Genomic DNA, 19537 nt, shown 5'->3' with positions numbered 1-19537 from the left:
ATGGTAATTAAACTGCAGCGACCTCCCAGGCTGACAGTGACTTTGAAAATATACACTGGTACAACTATTCTTGTCAGTTACACAGAACAGAACAACACTGGGCTGGATCCTTTCTTTGAAGTCAAAACACACTCTCGAGAATAGAAGCACTTTCATTCGAGAGGCCAAAGCACCGATATAAATCACATCCCCAGCATCTGGATGCAAATATGAGGGAAGGAAAGCGAGAAAGTTTTTGATTAACTTCACATGTCGAGAAACCTGGAGCCATGAGATCCAGTTACCCAGTGAACACCTCACAGTTGTCTGCAGGGAATGAGATGATCAGGAATTCAGATGCAAGTCAGCTCAGACTCACCTTCAGTAATGGAGCTTCTCTCAATCATCTGTTTTACAGTTCTCCCTTTCTCACTAATGTTTTGCAACATCACTTAAGGTACAATGCGATACTGACCTCATGGTTTTCATGTTGAACTAAAACCCTGAAATAGTGAATTCAAATACTACCAATGATGAAATGTGAATCAGTTATTTAATGAACTTATGCTTGATTTTCCCTTCAACTGGTCTTCTAAGCCAGGCATCACCTCAGTTTCACGTAGGAGAAAGGGAGGACTACAGATGCTGGGGATTAGAGTCAAGAGTGTGGTGCTGGAAAAGCTCAGCAGGTCAGGCAGCATCCGAGGAGCAGGAGAATCAACGTTGTGGGCAAAAGCCCTTCATCAGCCTTCCTAATGAAGGGCTTTTGCCCGAAACATAATTCTCCTGCTCCTTGGATGCTGCCTGACCTGCTGTGCTTTTCCAGCATCAACTCAGTTTCATGCTAACACTGATCCTGTATCCCAGCTTTCATCTTGTCCCTGAGTTCCACTTCCTTCTCCCTTGACTTCAATTCTCACTAAACAGATGATCATCAAACTTTTCTTCAGGACCCTGTGTCAACTAGCCAATATGGGCAACAATTCCCATTCCCAATCACTGATATCATTCACTTTTCATCCCTGTTGCCCATTGCACTCATGTTTAATTTCCTCTCCAAATCTTTGCTGTCACTCCCAATGTTTGAAGACCTTCAATAAGGCTTTGATCCTGTTAAAGCACTGAATTGGTCCTAATTGTAGTCACAAATGACTTACTAATGACTTTAACTGAGGTGCACTATTCCTTATCATTTTTTTGGAACATTCTGGAGCCTTTGACACAGTCAACAAACCAACCAACTGCCACATTGTGACCTCTGAATTTCACAATTATCTATCTTTGCCCTCTTGTCAAAATGATCTGAAAACTAGGTTCAAATTCCACATTTGTATTCTGATCGACTGCAAACTCTGCTCACCATTACCTTTGAACCTTTCCACTGTCTCTGTATTGTCAGAATTCTTGTCTGATGTTGAGTTCAAGAGCCAACCTGCCCTCCACCAATCATTGCAAATGCTAAGGTTGTTGTCTTCAACAGTCACTATAAATTCTACATTCCATGCTAACAATTTCTTCTCCACCTGCCCAGTGTCTCTAGCGAAGAAGACTGTTCAAAACCTAAGGATCTAACTTGATTCAGAACTAAGTTCCAACTTTATATTCCCTTTTGGATGTAGGTTTGCTTGCTGAGCTAAAAGGTTCATTTCTAGACGTTTCATTACCTTAATAGGTAACACCTTCAGTAGACCTTGTGTAAAGCAATGCTGAAAATGTCTGCTTTCTATTTATAAGTTTGGGTTTCTTTGGGTTAGTGATGTCATTTCCTGTGGTGATGTTATTTCCTATGGTGAAATCACTTCTAGTTCCTTTTCTCAGGGGGTGGTTGATGGAGTCTAACTCGATGTGTTTGTTGATAGAGTTCCGGTTGGAATGCCATACTTCTAGGAATTCTCGTGCGTGTCTTTGTTTGGCTTGTCCTAGGTTGGATGTGTTGTCCCAGTTGAAGTAGTGTCCTTCCTCATCCGTATGTGTGGATACTAGTGAGAGAGGGTCGTGTCTTTTTGTGGCTAGTTGACGTTCATGTATCCTGGTGGCTAGTTTTCTGCCTGTTTGTCCAACTACTCAGACCCCTTGGTATCATGGTAGCCCACAAACCCACCAACACACTAAAACAGCAGCTAATGAACTTGAAAGACCCTATACAGACAATGAGCAAAACTAACATTTACAAAATCCCATACAAGGACTGTAACAATTACATTGGACAAGCAGGCAGAAAACTAGTCACCAGGATACATGAACACCAACTAGCCACAAAAAGACATGGCCCTCTCTCACTAGTATCCTCATATACGAATGAGGAAGGACACCACTTCGACTGGGACAACACATCCTAGGACAAGCCGAACAGAGACATGGCATTCCAACCGGAACTCTATCAACAAACACATTGAGTTAGACTCCATCTACACCCCCCCACAGAAAAGAAACAGGAAGTGACTTCACCACAGGAAATAATATCACCACAGAAAATGACATCACCAACCCAACCATATAAATAGAAAGCAGGAATTTTCAGCATTGCTTCGCACGAGGTCCACTGAAGATGTTACCTAGTAAGGTAACGAAACGTCTGGAAATGAACCTTTCAGCTCAGCGAGCAAACTTACATCCAAAACCTCCAAATCTTCTCAAAACTTTATATTCCTCCACCATGAGAACACTTACTTTCTTCTGCACGTATTACCAGCTTCGTCCTGCTCTATTTTCAGAGCACAGCAATTCAGGCAGCATCCGATGAGCAGCAAAATCGACATTTCGGAATTATGTTAAGTGGTGTGAAAAAAAGACATGAAACACTTGTGTAAAAAATCTAACTGGATCCCTAATATTCAACCTCCAGGGGAGACAGTCTGCCCTTGTTAGCCAATCTGGGCCTAAGACCATAAGATTTAGGAGCAGAAATTAGGCCATTCAGCCCATCGAGTCTGCTCCACCATTCAATCACAGCTAGTGAGTTTCTCAACCCCATACTCCCGCTTCCTCCTCCTAAGCCTTGATACCCCAGAACCTGTCTACCTCAGTCTTAAATATACTCAATGACCTGGCCTCCACAGCCTTCTGTGGCAGTGAATTCCATAGATTCACCACCCTCTGGCTGAAGAAGTTTCTCCCTATCTCCATTCTAAAAAGTCTTCCCTTTTCTGTTAGGCTGTACCCTCAGGTCCTGGGCTTAAAAGAAACTCCAGTCATATATGATGTGATCATTTCAATAGGTGCTCAGCAACTCAAAATGAAGAATAAACAGCCTTGCCGTTGCTCACATCTGAAGAACCTCTGGCTGTTCTGCATGTGAACCTGCAATATAACAGTAAGCTGATCAAATGGGAAGAATCTCACATGGTTCTCTTACCCCATTAATATTCCAGCAGATGCACTTTCATAGCTGATTTTCCTTCAGCCCGGGACCCCGTATTTATTTATTGCACTTACGGTGTTCAGTTGAGGCAGCATTCAATGTACCTTCTAGTTGAACCATTGAGACACGAGTACCTTCACTTAAAGTAAAAGCAGTTGTGCCCACCAGCGATCTATCTGGGAAATGTTGAACTTGTTCTAGGACTCAGACCAGTCGCAGTTCAGACATCCATCCTGACCACTTCGATTAAAAACAGATTAAATTTGAATGCTACTTAGCATTAATGTTTCCCAAGTTGTCAGTGAGTAAAGCATGCAGACTGTAATGCTCATTTACACACAGGAATAGGCCATTTAGCCCTTCATGCCTGTTGTACTAGTCAATGAAATCATGGCATATCTGTACCTTACTCTCATACCTGCCTTTACTCTGTATCCCTTGATAATTGCATTGAATCAAATTAGTCTCGATCTTGAAAATGTAATCTGTTATACAGACACTTAAAAAGTTTGTTTATGGGAAATAATCATGACTAGAAAAGGCCATAATATTGTCCATCCCTCAAGGAAGTGGTACAGGGTGTGGTGTAGGAGCTCCAGATGTTGACTAAAACTTGTGAAAATGTACTTTGTGAATGGTGTTGCTAAATGACCTGGCTCCAAAATGAAACCTCTGCTAGTTGTTCTGGATTACTGCAGAGGAAATGATTTATCTCTATCAGCTCTGGTGAATCTATATAGAACTTCCTCCTGGGCCAACATAAGCTTCCTGAAGTGTGGTATGCCAGAGGACACTAACCAACCTATGGGCGGCACGGTGGCACAGTGGTTAGCACTGCTGCCTCACAGCGCCAGAGACCCAGGTTCAATTCCCGCCTCAGGTGACTGACTGTGTGGAGTTTGCACGTTCTCCCCGCGTCTGCGTGGGTTTCCTCCGGGTGTTCCGGTTTCCTCCCACAGTCCAAAGATGTGCAGGTCAGGTGAATTGGCCATGCTAAATTGCCCGTAGTGTTAGGTAAGGGGTAAATGTAGGAGTATAGGTGGGTTGCGCTTCGGCGGGGCGGTGTGGACTTGTTGGGCCGAAGGGCCTGTTTCCACACTGTAAGTAATCTAATCTAAACCTCTCTATAAATCAGAGATCATTTATTCCGCTTTGATCCCAGTCAGAGGTTCACTCTCTAGGTTCACATATGAACTGCCCAGTTGAGTGAGAGTATTCAGTGCACATTAGACAGGACCAAAAGAAAAATGCAATGTTCAAGTGCTCCAGCCACTCCAGCACCCTGCTAGCTCTCCAAACCTAGCAGTAAATGCATTCCATACAAAGCAACTGTCAATACCATTCAGAAGGTCACAGCCTTTCACTTTTGACCTCTGCAAATCTGAGCTCATTGAAGCTCTGCTTACACAGAGTATCACATTCTCCTTCAAAATTGCTTTGATCTCAATTAAAGCCATCTTTTGTGTGCAGTTAATGATGGATGGGGACAAGTAGTACAGCAGTAAAAGTAGCTGAAAACTCAGCAGGAGCAATGCTAAACTCGGGTAAGCCATTTATAGATGCAGAGTGATTCTACTGCTCCCCCACCCAACATCTTCCACATTTATACCAGCACAGACCAGACAATGACGCACTCCACAAGCAAATACATCATGATGACAAAGAATGGACAGTTGTGTGGAAGCTGGTGCCTGTGGAATCCCCTCTGAGAGAGGAGACCCAATGGCGGGGGCGAGGGGCAGAAGAAACTTTACACTTCGGGTTCTATGACTTTATCTAAGACTCTATGACTTCCTATTCCATGAAAATAAAGGATATCAGCAGATTACTTAACATACAAGAAAATTAAACCACAGGCAAACTGGAGGAAGTGAAACTTAATATTTCAAAATGTTTATTTGGAATAACAAGATTATTTTAAAGAATATAAAATTTCTTTGTCAAACACAATTGAGTAATGACAAGAAGATGAAGATTAAAATGGTCTGCAACAACTCCAATGCAGAAACCCCCGACTTCATCTCTTCCTGCTCAGGAGAAAGTTCCAGAAAACAGCATCAGCCAAAGCAAGCTGACAATTCCTCAGTTTCCAAAATTCCAGATGTTTATCATTTACACTTGATCAATAAAAAGTACACTGATACATACAAAGATAATGATTTGCCTTAAATTGGCATTAAAGACAATAAATCATTGGTAATACTTTGTAATGTTGTACATAGGTTGATAATTTAGTTAACATTGCAGTCATTGTAATTTTCTGTGCCTTAACATTCCTTTTTAAAAAAAGTGACTGATTTGTCCACTTGAGGGCACAAAACTCAATGCCGACCACTGTAAAGCTTTTATTTTGGTCACAGGAAAAGCATCAAACGCAGGGAAAAAGCATCCATTACACTCCATTCTCAAATCTAACAATAGCACAGGCACCACTCTCAAACAATGCTCCCAAAATCTCCGCCAGGTGAATGTCAACCAAGGATCGCAAGTTCTACTGCTTGCTGCCTTCTGCTCAATTGTCTTTGGAAATTGGAAAGTATTTGTTGTGTTTCTCATTCCACCTTAAGTAGGTTGCCCCATCGTTGTATTAGTTCTGGTCTGTGGTCAGTTATGCTGTTTTCACACTAGAACCTGGATTGAGACTTGCAAAATCATGTCATGCAATACTAAGGAAAAGTGCACTGACTGCAGGCAGTTTTCAAATTGGGTTTTGCAGAGACTAACACTTTACAAAAGTCTGCCATTCCCAAGGTAAAACATGCCCATGCCCCCAGTAAGTTACATTTTCAAAATTAGTGCCTCATAAGTCAGTTTTTGGTTGATTTCTTTTGGCCTTGGAACATAGTTCTCCAAAGCCACCAATCCCCTATCCACCCAAATAACCATATATTGTGTGGGAGACTATCTGAATCTTTGCAAAATATTACAATTCAAGGATCACAGTCAAGATTCTATTAATGTATAGTTCCCAAACATGTGACTTCAGACCATGTATGGATGGGGCAAATTACTTTGCAGATCACCTACTAGCCCACTTGCTTTCATGCACTATTGCAAAACAAGTCAAAATTATAAAACAGGGTGTTGTTGCATGAAAAGCAGTTGATTCCAAGCTGGAGTGTTTCAGCCTCAGTCCTGGGATTCATGGTCAGCCACTTCTTCCTCCTCAATTTCTGCTCTGCAGTGATGAAAATCTGATTACGTATTTGTACAATGCAACAGCATTGCGAACACTGCTTGTTAAATGACAAAATTGTGATGGCTCAGATCTATGATAATGGATGCTATGCAAGTCAAAGCCAAAACCAGTCTGGTTGTGATACGTCATGGCAATGGTGGGGATAGGATTTCTGGCCTGTTGCCTGCCCTCAGTCATGCCAATATCTCTCAGTGACTTACGTCTTGAACCAGGTTACAGAAGGCCTGGAGAAAGCCCGTGGACCACTACAAAACCATTGAACTTATAGATACTCCAATGGAGGACAGCAAGGGACTGAACATTGCTGATTTTCTCCCCCTCCCCTTTAGAATATAGGTAGTGTTGATCACAAACTTAGCAACTTTCCAGCTTTAATGCAGCATTGACCCGTGACTCCTGATTGGTGTCACATTGTCACATCCAGCAAGGTCATGGTCATTTTAAGTGGAGTTGCATATCCAAAAACTGAGAAGCTCATATGTAACACAAAAGTTCAGCTACTTTTGCAGCCAGGCTTACTGTTTAGTCAGGCATTTTTTAAAATCTGTAACTGTTTTGCAGGGAATGACAGCAATAAGCAGTTATTTTGAGTGTAAAGCACCCAAAATACACATGCCTGGTTTAGGAGTCAATAAAAAAATCAGCTAAAACACCTCAAATACACATGGAGTGTGACCTGGACTGTAGATTAACTGGATATCCAACCCAGAGGTCTAGAAAATGACATTAACTATCTGAATCCACTTTGGTGCCAAGAACGACGAATTCCTCCCTCTTGTTGTGGAAAAAGGAGGTAGCTTTTGCTTACTGTCCAGTAGCACCCACCCATCCTTCAGTGGGAAATGTCCACAACAGTCTTTGTTCATCTGAGAAAATTGACTCAAGTCTGATGCCGTTTCAAGCTGAAGAGTTCACTGACAAAGAGGTGGACAAAGAGGTCACTGAAGTGAGGTAGTGGAGAGAAGACAATAAAAAGGGATTTATTTAATTTTAAAACTTGTTAATCACAGGAGCAGAGCTTTGTTAGCATTTAATGCCCATTCCCAATTAACCTTCAGAAGGTGGTGGTGAATTACCTTTTTGAATAGAAGAGTGGCTCACTAACCACTGCACAGGATCAGGAATCATGCAGATGGGTGTAGGTCTGAAAACACATTGACAGAGGGGCACAAAGATGTCAAGATTCCTTTCCCATCATGCATTAATGAACCAGACAGGATCCTACAGTAATCTGCTGGTTTCACAGTCACCACTTTCATTACTGATCAATTCATTGAATTTAAACTCCGAAGCTGAAATGGTGGCATTTGATCTCATGCCTCTAGATATTTGGCAAGAGCTCAGAGTACAATAACATTACCAAGACCCTGGCTTACCCCAACTAGAGAAGACTGTCAGCACCTTACAGAAAGACGAGGAATTGAGCAAAAAGAAACCAGTAAAATGGAGCAGACTGCTCTGCCCATGCAGATCATGCATAGGATACTGTAAAATGAAACAAATAAAAACTCACATCTCAAAACATTCTAAGATGCGGGCCAATGGCAAGACTTCATCCACAGTTTCACAAATTCCGTTCCAATTCCCACACAGCCAAACTGATTGTCTCACCATTTTGTCCTAGCTAAAGTCAAGAGGTTTTCTCTTTGAAAAAGTTGAAGAGACTCAGCACATTTTGAGTCTGGTGTGACCCCCTTTCTGCTGAGACAAAAATCTTCAACACGTGACGGCTGAGGGTGGGTGCTGCTCTTTGTGTCACACTAGAGAGGTTACCGCTGACTCAGATTTTAGACACTCCACGATGTCCTCCCTCTCCACCCTCCTCAATGCTTTGCAGAGTACATCCAAGTTGCCATTGTCCCTCATCGACCAATCAGACAGCAATGTGTGAGCTGGGTCCTCTCCACGGCCAATGGTGGCCACCCGTTCCTCATCATAGCCCAGATGACATGCCAGGCTGCGCCAGTCAGCTCGGCTGTCATCCTGACTCTCCAGCAGCTGTTCAACCTCTTGCCGTTTCTGTAGTGGGAGCTTGCTGTACACAGACGGGTCAGCACAAACAACTGACGGGAGAAGGGGGAGAAAAAGAAAAGCAAACCTGGTTAGGCAGCTAGTTGTTGATGCAGGAACCACAATTCAGTGTCAACATCTGACATCGCATTGATGAGACAAAAACAGGATCCCTACAATTGAATAAAACAAGTAACTGCAGACGCTGGAGATCTGAAACAAGAACAAATTTCGGGAAAAACTCAGCAAAACTGGCAGCATCTATAGAGAGAAAACACAGTAAACATTTAGAGTCCAGTGACTTCTGAGGAGTCATCACCGGACTTAACATTAACTCTGTCTTCTCTCCAAGGATGCTGCCAGACCTGCTGAGTTTTGTCAGCCATTTTAGGTTTTTTGTCCCAGACTTGATTACAGGCAAGAATCTAAATCAAGGGATTTAGGTATTTATAGGGAAAAGATCAGCAGGTATCCAGGAGGTTGCAGCTAACTTGTGGCATCTTGCGTGGTCATAAGTAAAAAGGGGGACATCTTCCTTGAAAGCAGAACCCAATCAGAGAGAGGGCGAGTTTATGAAACAAGGCCACTCCACTATTTTGACCCTTTTTCCATACATCTCAACCTGAAATCTTCAGTCATGGAAACTGGGAAAGTGCCCTTCTCTTGGCTCCCACCAATGGCTCAAACTACTCCAGGATTAAAACGTTCGATCTAACTCCCTATCTTTCTTATTAAATATGGGAACAGTCGAGATTGGCTATGAGGCACACACAGACTTCAATAAGCAGCTCATGCACTGAGGGATTTTCACAGCACAGTCAATGTCAGTCACTGCCAGAGCTGTTGTACCTTTACTGAGCTGTGGCTCATGGAGGCTGTGGGTGTCGACAAACACTCCGCTGTCACCGTGCAGCTTCTCACCTTCAGGTCCCGTGTCAAGCTCACCAGCTCGAGCTTTCGCAAGCTGCTTCTTCTGCTCACACGTGTTCCAGCTGTAGGCAGAGAACAAGAGAGAGGGGGAGAGAGAGAGAGAGACAGAAGTGTAAGAGTCAGGAAACTGATATTAATGCAGACAGAGGCTAAGAGTGGGGAAATTGCAAGCAAAAATAAGAGAAAGGGGTTATTGCAAGCAAGAGTGAGAAAGTGAGGAAGAGAGAGGAATGGAACAAAGGAGGTGAGTGATAAATGATGAGGAAGAGTGAGAGCGCAGAAGAATTGAAAGAAAGAGAAGAGGAAAAATAGTTCAATTGAAGGAGCAAGTGTGGAGGCTGAAGCAATGTCAAAACTGAGAGATAAATCAACAAGTGAGAATCTTGGAAAGAGGAGATGGATTTGGCTCATGAAGGGGGGCAGCACATGAGAATAATACGGGCAGTGGGACAAGGCCTGTAATCAGGCTCATCCACCAAACAGCAGACGCACAAAGTCATCAAACTACATTAGTTAATTAGACATCACTTCTTCCGTCACCTTCACTTCCATTCCCCTCCTCCACCAATTCATCACTTTCCTCTTCTTCCCTGCCAACCAAGTAATTTAGGATAGACCAGGAATCAAACCCCAGGCCTTTGGAAGCTCAATCTTATACTCAGTGGTGACGTCCCTTCCTTTACAGAGGTGGAGGGACACACAAAACAAAAACAAAATATGAAGAGCAATTTGCCCTTTCCTGAAATCAAATCGTAATCTCAAGTTAATCAGCTATAAAATTCACCATTTCACAGTGACGTAGATCACAAGTCCCATGATGACTGCTGCAAGGATGGAAAAGTAAACGGGAATGATGTTCTTTCCCGTATCATGAGCCGTGAAGTTGACCGTGCCAGATGCAGGTTCCACAGGATTTACAAACTTGGCATCGTCTCTCACTGGCTCCACCTGTGGCCTCAGCAGCGATGAGTTTTTGCCTAAATGGGCAGGAGGAGGGAATGAAAACTACATTTTAGATCCACTCTGTAATAAAGTCACTGCAGGCAATTCTAAGTTTAAGAAATGGAGAGCTGAAAATCAAAACAATCGGTGCTGGAACTGAAAAAAATATAAGCAGCATTTTGGATGGAAGAAATACTGTGATTATAGGCTATGATCAGAAAACCATATACATATGATGACAGTCTAAATGTATTCAGGAGAGTGTTTTATACTGACATGTCGATGGTCTTATTAGGAATGGCTCAGTTCTGGAACTAATTCTGGGGAATGAAGCCAGACAGGTGTTCGGGCTGGTGACGGCAACCACAGCATTGCACATTTTCAAGTTTGTTACAGAAAAGGGAAAAGACGGTCTACAAATAAAAGTGGTTTTGGATGTTTTTGGGGGGGTGGGGGGGCAATCTAATTAAAGTAAGGCAGGATGTGGCCAAAGTGTACTGGGAATAGCTAGGTGTGACGTAGTCGTCTCTGTGTGCAAATTGGAACTGGCAAGAGCACAGGCCCAACACACTCCCTTTAGGGTAAAATGCAGGAACGACAAGCCCAGAGAGAGCATGGATTTCCAGGACTATTCAGTACTGGACAAGAAAGGAAAGAGAGAGGCTCCTAGACAAGTGCAAAGGGAATAAAACAATGGGAGTCCTGGTGGAGTACAGTAAGTGCAAGGGAAACCTAAAGCAATTAGGAGAGCAAAGAGTTTCATGAAAAACATTGATGGGTAAAATTAGGGAGAATCCAAAGGCAATATATAAATAGGGGGAAAGATGGTCTGAACAAATTATCATAGCGAGTGAAGAGGCATTGGAGGTTTCCGTGGGCTTGAAAAGTGGAAACAAATCTTTTCAGTTTTATCCCAGCCTGCTGTGAGAGGAAATTATAAGGGCTCTGACCCAAATTTTTAATTCCCCTCTGGGCACAGAGAAGGTGCCAGAGGACTGAAGGACAGCTAATGTGGTTTCACCTTTCAAGAAGAGTGGTAGGGATAAACCAGGAAATTACAGATCAGACCAGGGAGCCTCCTAACAGGAACAGGGAAATTAGTGAAGAAAATCCTGAAGGAGAGAATTAGTCTCCACTTGGAGAGATATATTTTGGTCAGGGATAGTCTGCATGGCTTTCTCAGAGGGAGGCCATGCCTAATAAATGTAATTGATTTTTTTCCAAGGAAGTGGCAGATGTGTAGATGAGGCTAGTGCAGGTGATGCAGTTTGTATGGATTTCAGCAAAACCTTTAACAAGGTTCCTGTTGAAAGACTGACAAAGTAGGCAGAAGCACATGGGATCCAGGGTAACTTGGAAAATTGGATCCAAATTGGCTTAGTGGTAGGAGACAGCAGGTCATGATAGGAAGCTGTTTGCTTGATCAAAGACCAGTGTCTGGGGACATACCACATGGATCAGTGCTGGGTGCTTTATTGTTTGTGATACACAAATGATACAGAAGAAAATGTGGATGAATTGATAAATACGTTTTACAGATGACAAGAAGATTGGCTGGGTGAGGAAGCTCTTAGGCTACAGGAGAATATAAAAGGATTGGCGAAACAGGCCGATACTTGTCAGATGGAATTTAACCCTGTTAAGTGTGAGGTGATGCACTTTGGAAGAAGTAACAAGACAAGGGCATACTCCTCAATAAATGGCAGGACAGTAGGAAGCTCAGAGGAACAGAGGGATCTTGGGATGATTGTCCATACCCCTGAAAGCAACAGAGCAGATTAATAGAGTAGTTAAGACATACAGGACTCTTGATTTTATCAGTCATGGCTTAGATTACAAGAGTTGGGAGATTATGTTGGAGCTGTAAAAACAAACACTTTGGTTAGGCCATAGCTGGAGTGCTGTGTGTAGTTCTGGTCACTGCAGGATAAAAGATGTGATTGCGCTTGAGGGAGTGCAGAGGAGATTCACCAGGATGTTGTCTGGGATGGAGCGGTTTAGCTATGAAGACAGGCTGGATAAGCTCGGGTTGTTTTCTTTAGAGCAGAGAAGGCTGAGGGGGGACCTGATTGAGGTGATTAAGATTACATGGGCATTGACACGGTGGCCAGAAAGCAACTGTTCCCCTTAAAGTATTAATAGGATTAGGGTTAGAGAGCATAATTGTAAAGTGAAGGGCAGGAGTTTTAGAAGGGATTTCTAAGATTTTATAGGGATTCGAGGAAAAATTCTTTTCACCCAAACAACAGCAGAATCTGAAATGCACTGACTGGGAGGGTCGCTATGGCAGGAAATTGCAACTTATAAATAGTACTTGGATGGAGAGTAGTTGGAACATTCAAGGCTATGGGCCAAATACTGAAAAGTAGGACGACTGCAAATTAATTTTGTTGGTGAAGGCACAATGGGCCAAAGGGCCTCTTCTGTACTGTCTGATTCTATAAGATATAGATTCTTGGCTACAAGTTTCCTCAATTTTCCCTTGCCTCTCTACAACTGAGTGGATGTAGAGGTGTTGGCTGGATATAGAAATTCTCATTTTTAGTAAGATCATAGTGTAGTGCTTCCCAGAGGGAGTACAGCCCAGAAGGGGTTATGGATTGAAACAGACAAGGTGTCAATCAGAATTCAAACAGCAGGCCTTACTCAGGCAGACTGTGTCAGAGGTCCTTTGGCACTCTTGCAGCACAAACTCATCTTTGTCGCAAACCCGACATGGCGCACACGGTTGGGAGTTGCTTGCTTTCTCAGAGGAGCCTTCAGGGCACAGCTCACACTTGACATTTTTGTCCCTGCGGCATTTCTCCAGCATCTGAAAGCCCTGGGAACAGCTCCTGCTACCAGGCTGCAAGTAGTATCCTTCCATGCACTGACACTGGATGTCAAACGTGGCAGTACACAGGGACACAACCTCCATCTTATCGGGGCAGCTTGAGCACGGCTGGCAGTGAGAGAAGCTGGCACTGGGTGAGAAAGTCACACCTGCAATTCAACAAAGCAAGGAAATGGAATTAGTGTAATCCAGGAGCATTCCTAGCTTTAACTCTGAACCCCTCTCCTACCAACCCATGCAGTTAGTAAATAGAAAAGCATTTGTAGTTTTCACAATGCCCCAAAGCCACTGAAGTACTTCGCAGCCAGTGAAATACCTTTGTGTGTACTCATTACTGTAATGTCGGGAAATCTGACACCAAAAATGTGCACAGCAAAATCTTAAACTATCATCAATACACAATGATGGGATAATCTGACATTAATAGAAAAGTAACATATGTTCAGGAGCTTGGGAAGTCTCATCTGCTCTTCTTTGGAATAATGCCACTTTATTGGCTGGTCCTGGGTAGGGGGGGCCTCATCCAAACAGGCGCACCTCCAACAGAGCAACACAATCTCAAAACGTCAACACAGGTTTTACTCTTTACTCATTCATGGGGTGACAGCTTCACTGGCTAGGCCAGCATCGATCGCCCATGCCGAAGAGTCAATCACATTGCTGTGGGCCTGGAGCCATATGACGGCCAAATTCTACCTGAGTGGCAGATTGATTTCCCTAAAGATCAATGAACCAGAAGGATTTTTTTCCAGAAAACACAACAAGTGCTCATTGGTTTCTTGATGAACTTATTGCTGAAACTAGATTCATTAACAGAATTTAAGTTCCACTAAATGCTGTAGAAGGATTAGAACCCTGTCCAAAAGCATTAGCGTAGGCCGTTGGACTACACTCCAGTGACTTTATCATTGTACCATCACCTCCCCATAAAATCATTAAGGACAGCAGACAGATTGAAAGAGCAGTTGAAGAAAACAAAAAAAATCACACTGTATCCTGGCTTTATTAATAGAGGCATAGCGTTCAAAAGCAAGAAGATTAGGTTCAACTTGTTAAGAAACTGGTTTGGCCTCAGCTGTAGTAGTGCGTCCAGTTCTGGTCACTGCATCTCAGGAAGGATAGGAGAAAGTTAAGAAGTAATTTCTAAGACTAGTTCCATTAGGAATTGTGCTTCTGACAAGAAATTATTGAAAATTTGTAACTATTTCCCTTGGAGAAGAGAGCTGCAAGGAGATCAGATTATCAGGCTTCTGGACAGAGTAAACAGGGGAAAAATGCTCCCACTCACAAAGGATTGAAAACAATGGGCACGGATTTGAAGTAATTGCTAAAGGAAGGTTTAAAAAAAACATAGTAGGTGATTAGGGTCCAGAACGTACTGTCTGAGAGCATGGTGGTGGCTATTCAGAAGAGTAATCAAAAGACAATTAAATGCTAATTGAAAAGGTGCAATGTTCAGGTGGGGAGAAGACAAGAATGGCACTAAGTGAAATGCTCTTTTGGAAAGCTGGCCTTTATCTAGGTAGAACAATTCTGTGATTGAGAATTAAAGCATACATAGTAATTTCGAAACAAGACGAGTGCAAGGAACAATACACACAGCTAATGAAAAGGGAAAAATGGTGAAGCAGAGAGGTAAAAATAGACAACATTATCTCAAGAGGTTACAGACTGACTGCAGACACTTACCATCCTCACAAGGCTGACATTGAGTATTAGTGATGTTACACTCTTTAATGATACCATGACCTACAGGGCAGAAGTCACAGCAGTCACCCTGCAATGTAAATTGTCCACTAGGGCAGGAGTCATCCGCCAGCACCTAGAGGATCAAGGAAAGAAGGTTAAACAAGATAGACCAGCAAGGGCAAGGACAGCTTCTTCCTCCTTAGCATGTCCAATGTACATCATAATTACTGATCTACACTCAAAAAGGAGCCTTTCTTCATTTGACAGTCTCAGTGAGTATGCTAGGCAGGGGGCTAATACCTATTCTTTAGGATATCACGGTGGCCATGTTCAATTGAATCCTAGATTCAGGCAATGAAGAACCAGCACAAATTCCAATGATCTAGTAGGAGGTATCTAATGGGCAAGTTACATGAACATTGAGTAGAGAACTAAACATTCCCTGTGGCTAAACATCTTGCTCACACAAAGAATGGCCACAGTGGCAAGATGCCACAGTGAGACACAAATGAAAAGGGGGAGTGGCAGTTGGGGTCCGATCTATATCCACCTACCTACTACTGCACTAGAGTTCCACCAGGAACAGGGTTGGGTAAGTGGGATACTGATGCAGCACAAATTTGAAAATGGACAGAGGAATAAGAAGTGACAAGAGAAGAACTGTGTTCTCATTCATTGATAGTCATGAAAGTTTGATTTGTGGACCTCTTATTAAAGCTCCTTCTATTGTCTCTTTGCTGTACAGGAAAACAATGTGGGACAATTAGAAACATTTACACCAGCGCTCAGAATGCAGAAAGAATATCTTCCACTAAAAACAGGGAACAAATTGAAGACTAGTGAAACTTCTGAAGCAAATATAAAGAGGGAAACAATTACAGGTAAGGAACAGAGGCATACTTCAGGTTCATAAGCAAACAGAGGAGTGGAGGATTAAAAGAAAATACAAAAAAGAAATTAGGAGGGCTAAAAGGAACTAAAATTATATCAAAATGTATTAAAAATGACATTTTACAAGCACATCACAAAGAAAAGTAGGACATCCGTGTAGAAAAATGGCAATGAAGAAATAAACAAATAGGGTCACATAACTCAAGAAAAATTAAATAATCATTTCACTTTGGTATTCACCAGAATAAACAGAACAGGTTATAAAGACACTAGTTTAGGTGGTGTATAATGTCAAGTGTGCATTTTAACGTAAAAGCAATGTATTGAATAAACTAAAACTCAAAAGAGATGATAAATCCTTTGGACTGGATGGATGTATTTGTATTAAAATAATCTAGAAGAGATGGCAGAGACATATTACTCAATAGTTTTTTTTTAAAAATGCATAATCCAGGTGTACTTGACTAACAATTTTCATAATTAAAAACATATACAAAAAAATTATAAACCTGCCAGCTTAACATCAATAGTAGGAAAAATAATGGAATAGAAAATATTTAGCCAAGGATAACACAAAGAATAGCATGTATTTCACAAGAGAAAATCTGGTTTGATCAAACTTTTATGAATTATGCAAAAGTTAGAGAGAAAAGACAATGATAGTGAAACTTCAGTAAGGCGCACCATGATAGATGGTAGTTGGAGACAAATGGCAGAAAGAATTCCCAGCTGTCTTACAAAATGCAGAGCAGGGGAGTCAACATAATTTGTAGTTTATCACAAGTGGCAAAGCAATGATCCACAAGGATCAGTGCTGAGACTACTGCTATTCATAAATTTATACTGACTATCTGAAATGCAAAATCAGAAATATAATTTCTGAATTTATATATATCAAATGTAGAAAGGGGAGGGGGCTTGGAAAATAGGGAAGTAACACTGGTGTGGACTCGTTGAGCCAAAAAGATGTGTTTTTAGATCAGATTACTTACAGTGTGGAAACAGGCCCTTCCGCCCAACAAGTCCACACCGACCCTCCGAAGCGTAACCCACCCAGACCCATTCTCCTACATTTACCCCTTCACCTTACACTATGGGCAATTTAGCATGGCCAATTCACCTAACCTCTGCACATTTTTGGATTGTGGGAGGAAACCAGAGCACCCGGAGGAAACCCACACAGACACGGGGAGAATGTGCAAACTCCACACAGAGAGTCGCCTGAGGCGGGAACTGAACCCGGGTCTCTGGCACTGTAAGGCAGCAGTGCTAACCACTGTGCCACTGTGCTGCCCAATTTTCTTGCTGGGTATCGTACTGAACATAATCAAATTACTATTATTCCACCATGGACTTCTCTCCAGAAGAGAAACGTTCAGTCAAGTATTGTCTCATCTCAAATATAACAGAACAAATCTCAAGTACCTATCCATTACTACATCTCCTGTACTCCACTCTAGTTGTTTTCTTCAAACTCTCCATCTTTGTCCCAAGCAACATTGGGTCAATTGCATCCTGTGGCATGTTTAATCACTGCAGTCTTTACTCATACCTTTAACTTCAAACAAAACAACACTGATAACTGTAAATCATCTTGGCCTCTCCTGGACTACATACTCTGCCACAGTCGAAGCCCCAAGACCTGAACTCCAAAATTTTCAGGGAATTGGAAAACAATGTTCCAGATTATGAAACAGGAGGCAAAGCAAAGCTTCAGTAAAATATGTTTACATTTTCATGTTCATCGTTAGTTATAAAAAAAATTTGGGTGGGGGGGGGGTGCAGGAAGTGAAGAATTATCCAAGTTTTTAAAAAAGTGTTAGCCTCCAAGTGGTCTTGCACATTGATCACATGACATGTCGATCCTCAAGGCATGAGTGGGAAGGCTGGGGGCAGAGACTTGGAAGCTGAAGGTTGGGTGACAAAACCTCCAACATCCAGACAGCGTGATGACTCTCCTTCCTCCAAAGTGCAGACAACACAGCCTCCCTTTTTTTTCAAATACTACTTTCTGACTCTGGTTTATCGAGTTTGGATTTCCTGTGACTGAAGGTTTTGGCAAGAGCTGTAACTCGTACTGTTGCCTGATTGGTGAATGAATCCTAAATCAGAACCATCAGTGACTAAAGAACTATGCAAATTAATAGCAGCACCCCCGCACCAGAGGCTCTACAGCATTGAATAGAACCATCAGAAATAAAATATTTGGATATTCCTGGTCTAGCTGATGCGTGTTGACAAGCTGTTCGACAATGTATCAGCACAGGCTACATTTGTTTTCTTTTTTCTCTAGGCCAGAGGCACTGAGGCCAAGTTTATTGGTCCATTTGGTCCCAGCCAAGATCAGCAAACTCTGCAGAAGCCAGAGTTTCAATAGCTCAGTTTTTGTGACTAAGTACTTGAGACCTGCTCAAGTGTAGCTTCCACAGCATCATAGTTTTATACTTCAGTAACTTTGCTTTAATAGCGATGGCTCGGAATGGGGGAGCTGAAGGAGATGGGGCAATGGAGGAGGAGGAAAATTGAGGGGTTGGAAGTAGAAGCAGTAAAGGGGGATTAAAGTGGGATATAGGGAGGAGGGCACAGGAACAGAGGAGGGAAAGAAATGAGAGAGATAAAGAAAGGGAAGGACAGCAAAGGAAGTGGAGGGGGGGCAAATGAAAGGAAGGAGGAGGTAGAGAAAGGGAAGGTGTGGAAGTTGAGTGAAAAGCCAGTGGGAAGAGTAGTGTGAAGAGGAAGTATTAAAAAAAAAAGGTGTCAAAAGGAGAGAGAAAGTGATGGCCAAGAAAATAATTGGGGGGGAGGAGGGGGGGCGCGTGGAAACAGGGAAGAACGGAGAAAACTGAGTTGGAGGGATTTGAAAAAGGAAGCGGAGGGAGGAAGAGAGATTGAAGAGGAAAACAAAAAAAAAGGCAAATGAATTAGGATCCTGTGATTCATAGCTTCGATCATGATTCATTCAAGGCTGGCTGTTTCCAATTTACATGAACAATTTCGATGGAGAAGATTGACATACACTGATCCTGTTGGTAGATTTGTGTGACAGACAGACAGAGACAGAAATGAGTCAAATATTAAAAAAACATGCTTGGGCAAAGAATGGCGAATACAATTTCAAAACCGCAAACAAAGCTGGAAAGCCACTCAGCCCACCCAGTTGATCGTATCAATAGGAATCGAAGATTCTTCCTTCTGCACAATCTAATTGGTCCTGAATAATTACACTTACCTACACATGAATTATGAACAAGTATAAATATTCCATGAAGGAAGAGAACTGAGAAACAGTAGCTCATAGCAAATTAGAGTCATAGGCATACAGCATGGAAACAGCCTGTTTAGTCAACCAGTCCATGCCAAACATTATTGCAAACTAAACTAGTCCCACCTGCTTAATCCTGGCCCATATCCCCCCAAACCTTTCCTATTCAGGCACTTATCTAAGACTATATTAAACTTTGTAACTGTGCCTGCATTTACAATTTTTCAGAAAGTTCATTCCCCACACAAATCACCCATTGTGTAAAAAGGTTGTCCCTCACGTCTTTAAATCGTTCTCCTCTCACCTTAAAAATATGCCCCTTGCCTTGAAATCCCCCATCCTAGGGAAAAGACACCTATTATTAACCTTCTCAATACCCCTCATGATTTTATAAACCTCCATAAGGTCACCTCTCAACATCCTATGCGCCAGTTAAAAAAA

The 19537-nt window shown here is 42.3% G+C and overlaps 1 protein-coding gene across 2 annotated transcripts in view; it reads right to left on the bottom strand.

Annotated features, from left to right (window-relative positions):
- Nucleotides 1–5206: 5206 nt before the first annotated feature.
- Nucleotides 5207–19537, bottom strand: part of nradd (neurotrophin receptor associated death domain) — a 32484-nt gene continuing 18153 nt past the window's right edge. The window contains exons 3-7 of one of the 2 annotated variants that reach the window (XM_043687976.2): nucleotides 14944–15076; nucleotides 13068–13403; nucleotides 10264–10456; nucleotides 9399–9541; nucleotides 5207–8602 (exon numbers count right to left, since the gene is read on the bottom strand). In XM_043687976.2, coding sequence (XP_043543911.1) covers nucleotides 8295–8602; nucleotides 9399–9541; nucleotides 10264–10456; nucleotides 13068–13403; nucleotides 14944–15076 — 1113 coding nt within the window. In that variant the 3' untranslated portion in view covers nucleotides 5207–8294. The remainder of the gene's footprint in view (nucleotides 8603–9398; nucleotides 9542–10263; nucleotides 10457–13067; nucleotides 13404–14943; nucleotides 15077–19537) is intronic. The other variant, XM_043687977.2, reaches the window with a different exon arrangement.

Source organism: Chiloscyllium plagiosum, unplaced genomic scaffold (genome assembly GCF_037043375.1).
Source record: "Chiloscyllium plagiosum isolate Xiang-an unplaced genomic scaffold, Cpla_swu_hap1 HiC_scaffold_4, whole genome shotgun sequence".
NCBI lineage: Eukaryota > Metazoa > Chordata > Chondrichthyes > Orectolobiformes > Hemiscylliidae > Chiloscyllium > Chiloscyllium plagiosum.
The sequence above is the reverse complement of the archived record's forward strand: the minus strand, read 5'-3'. Positions and strand labels throughout refer to the sequence as shown.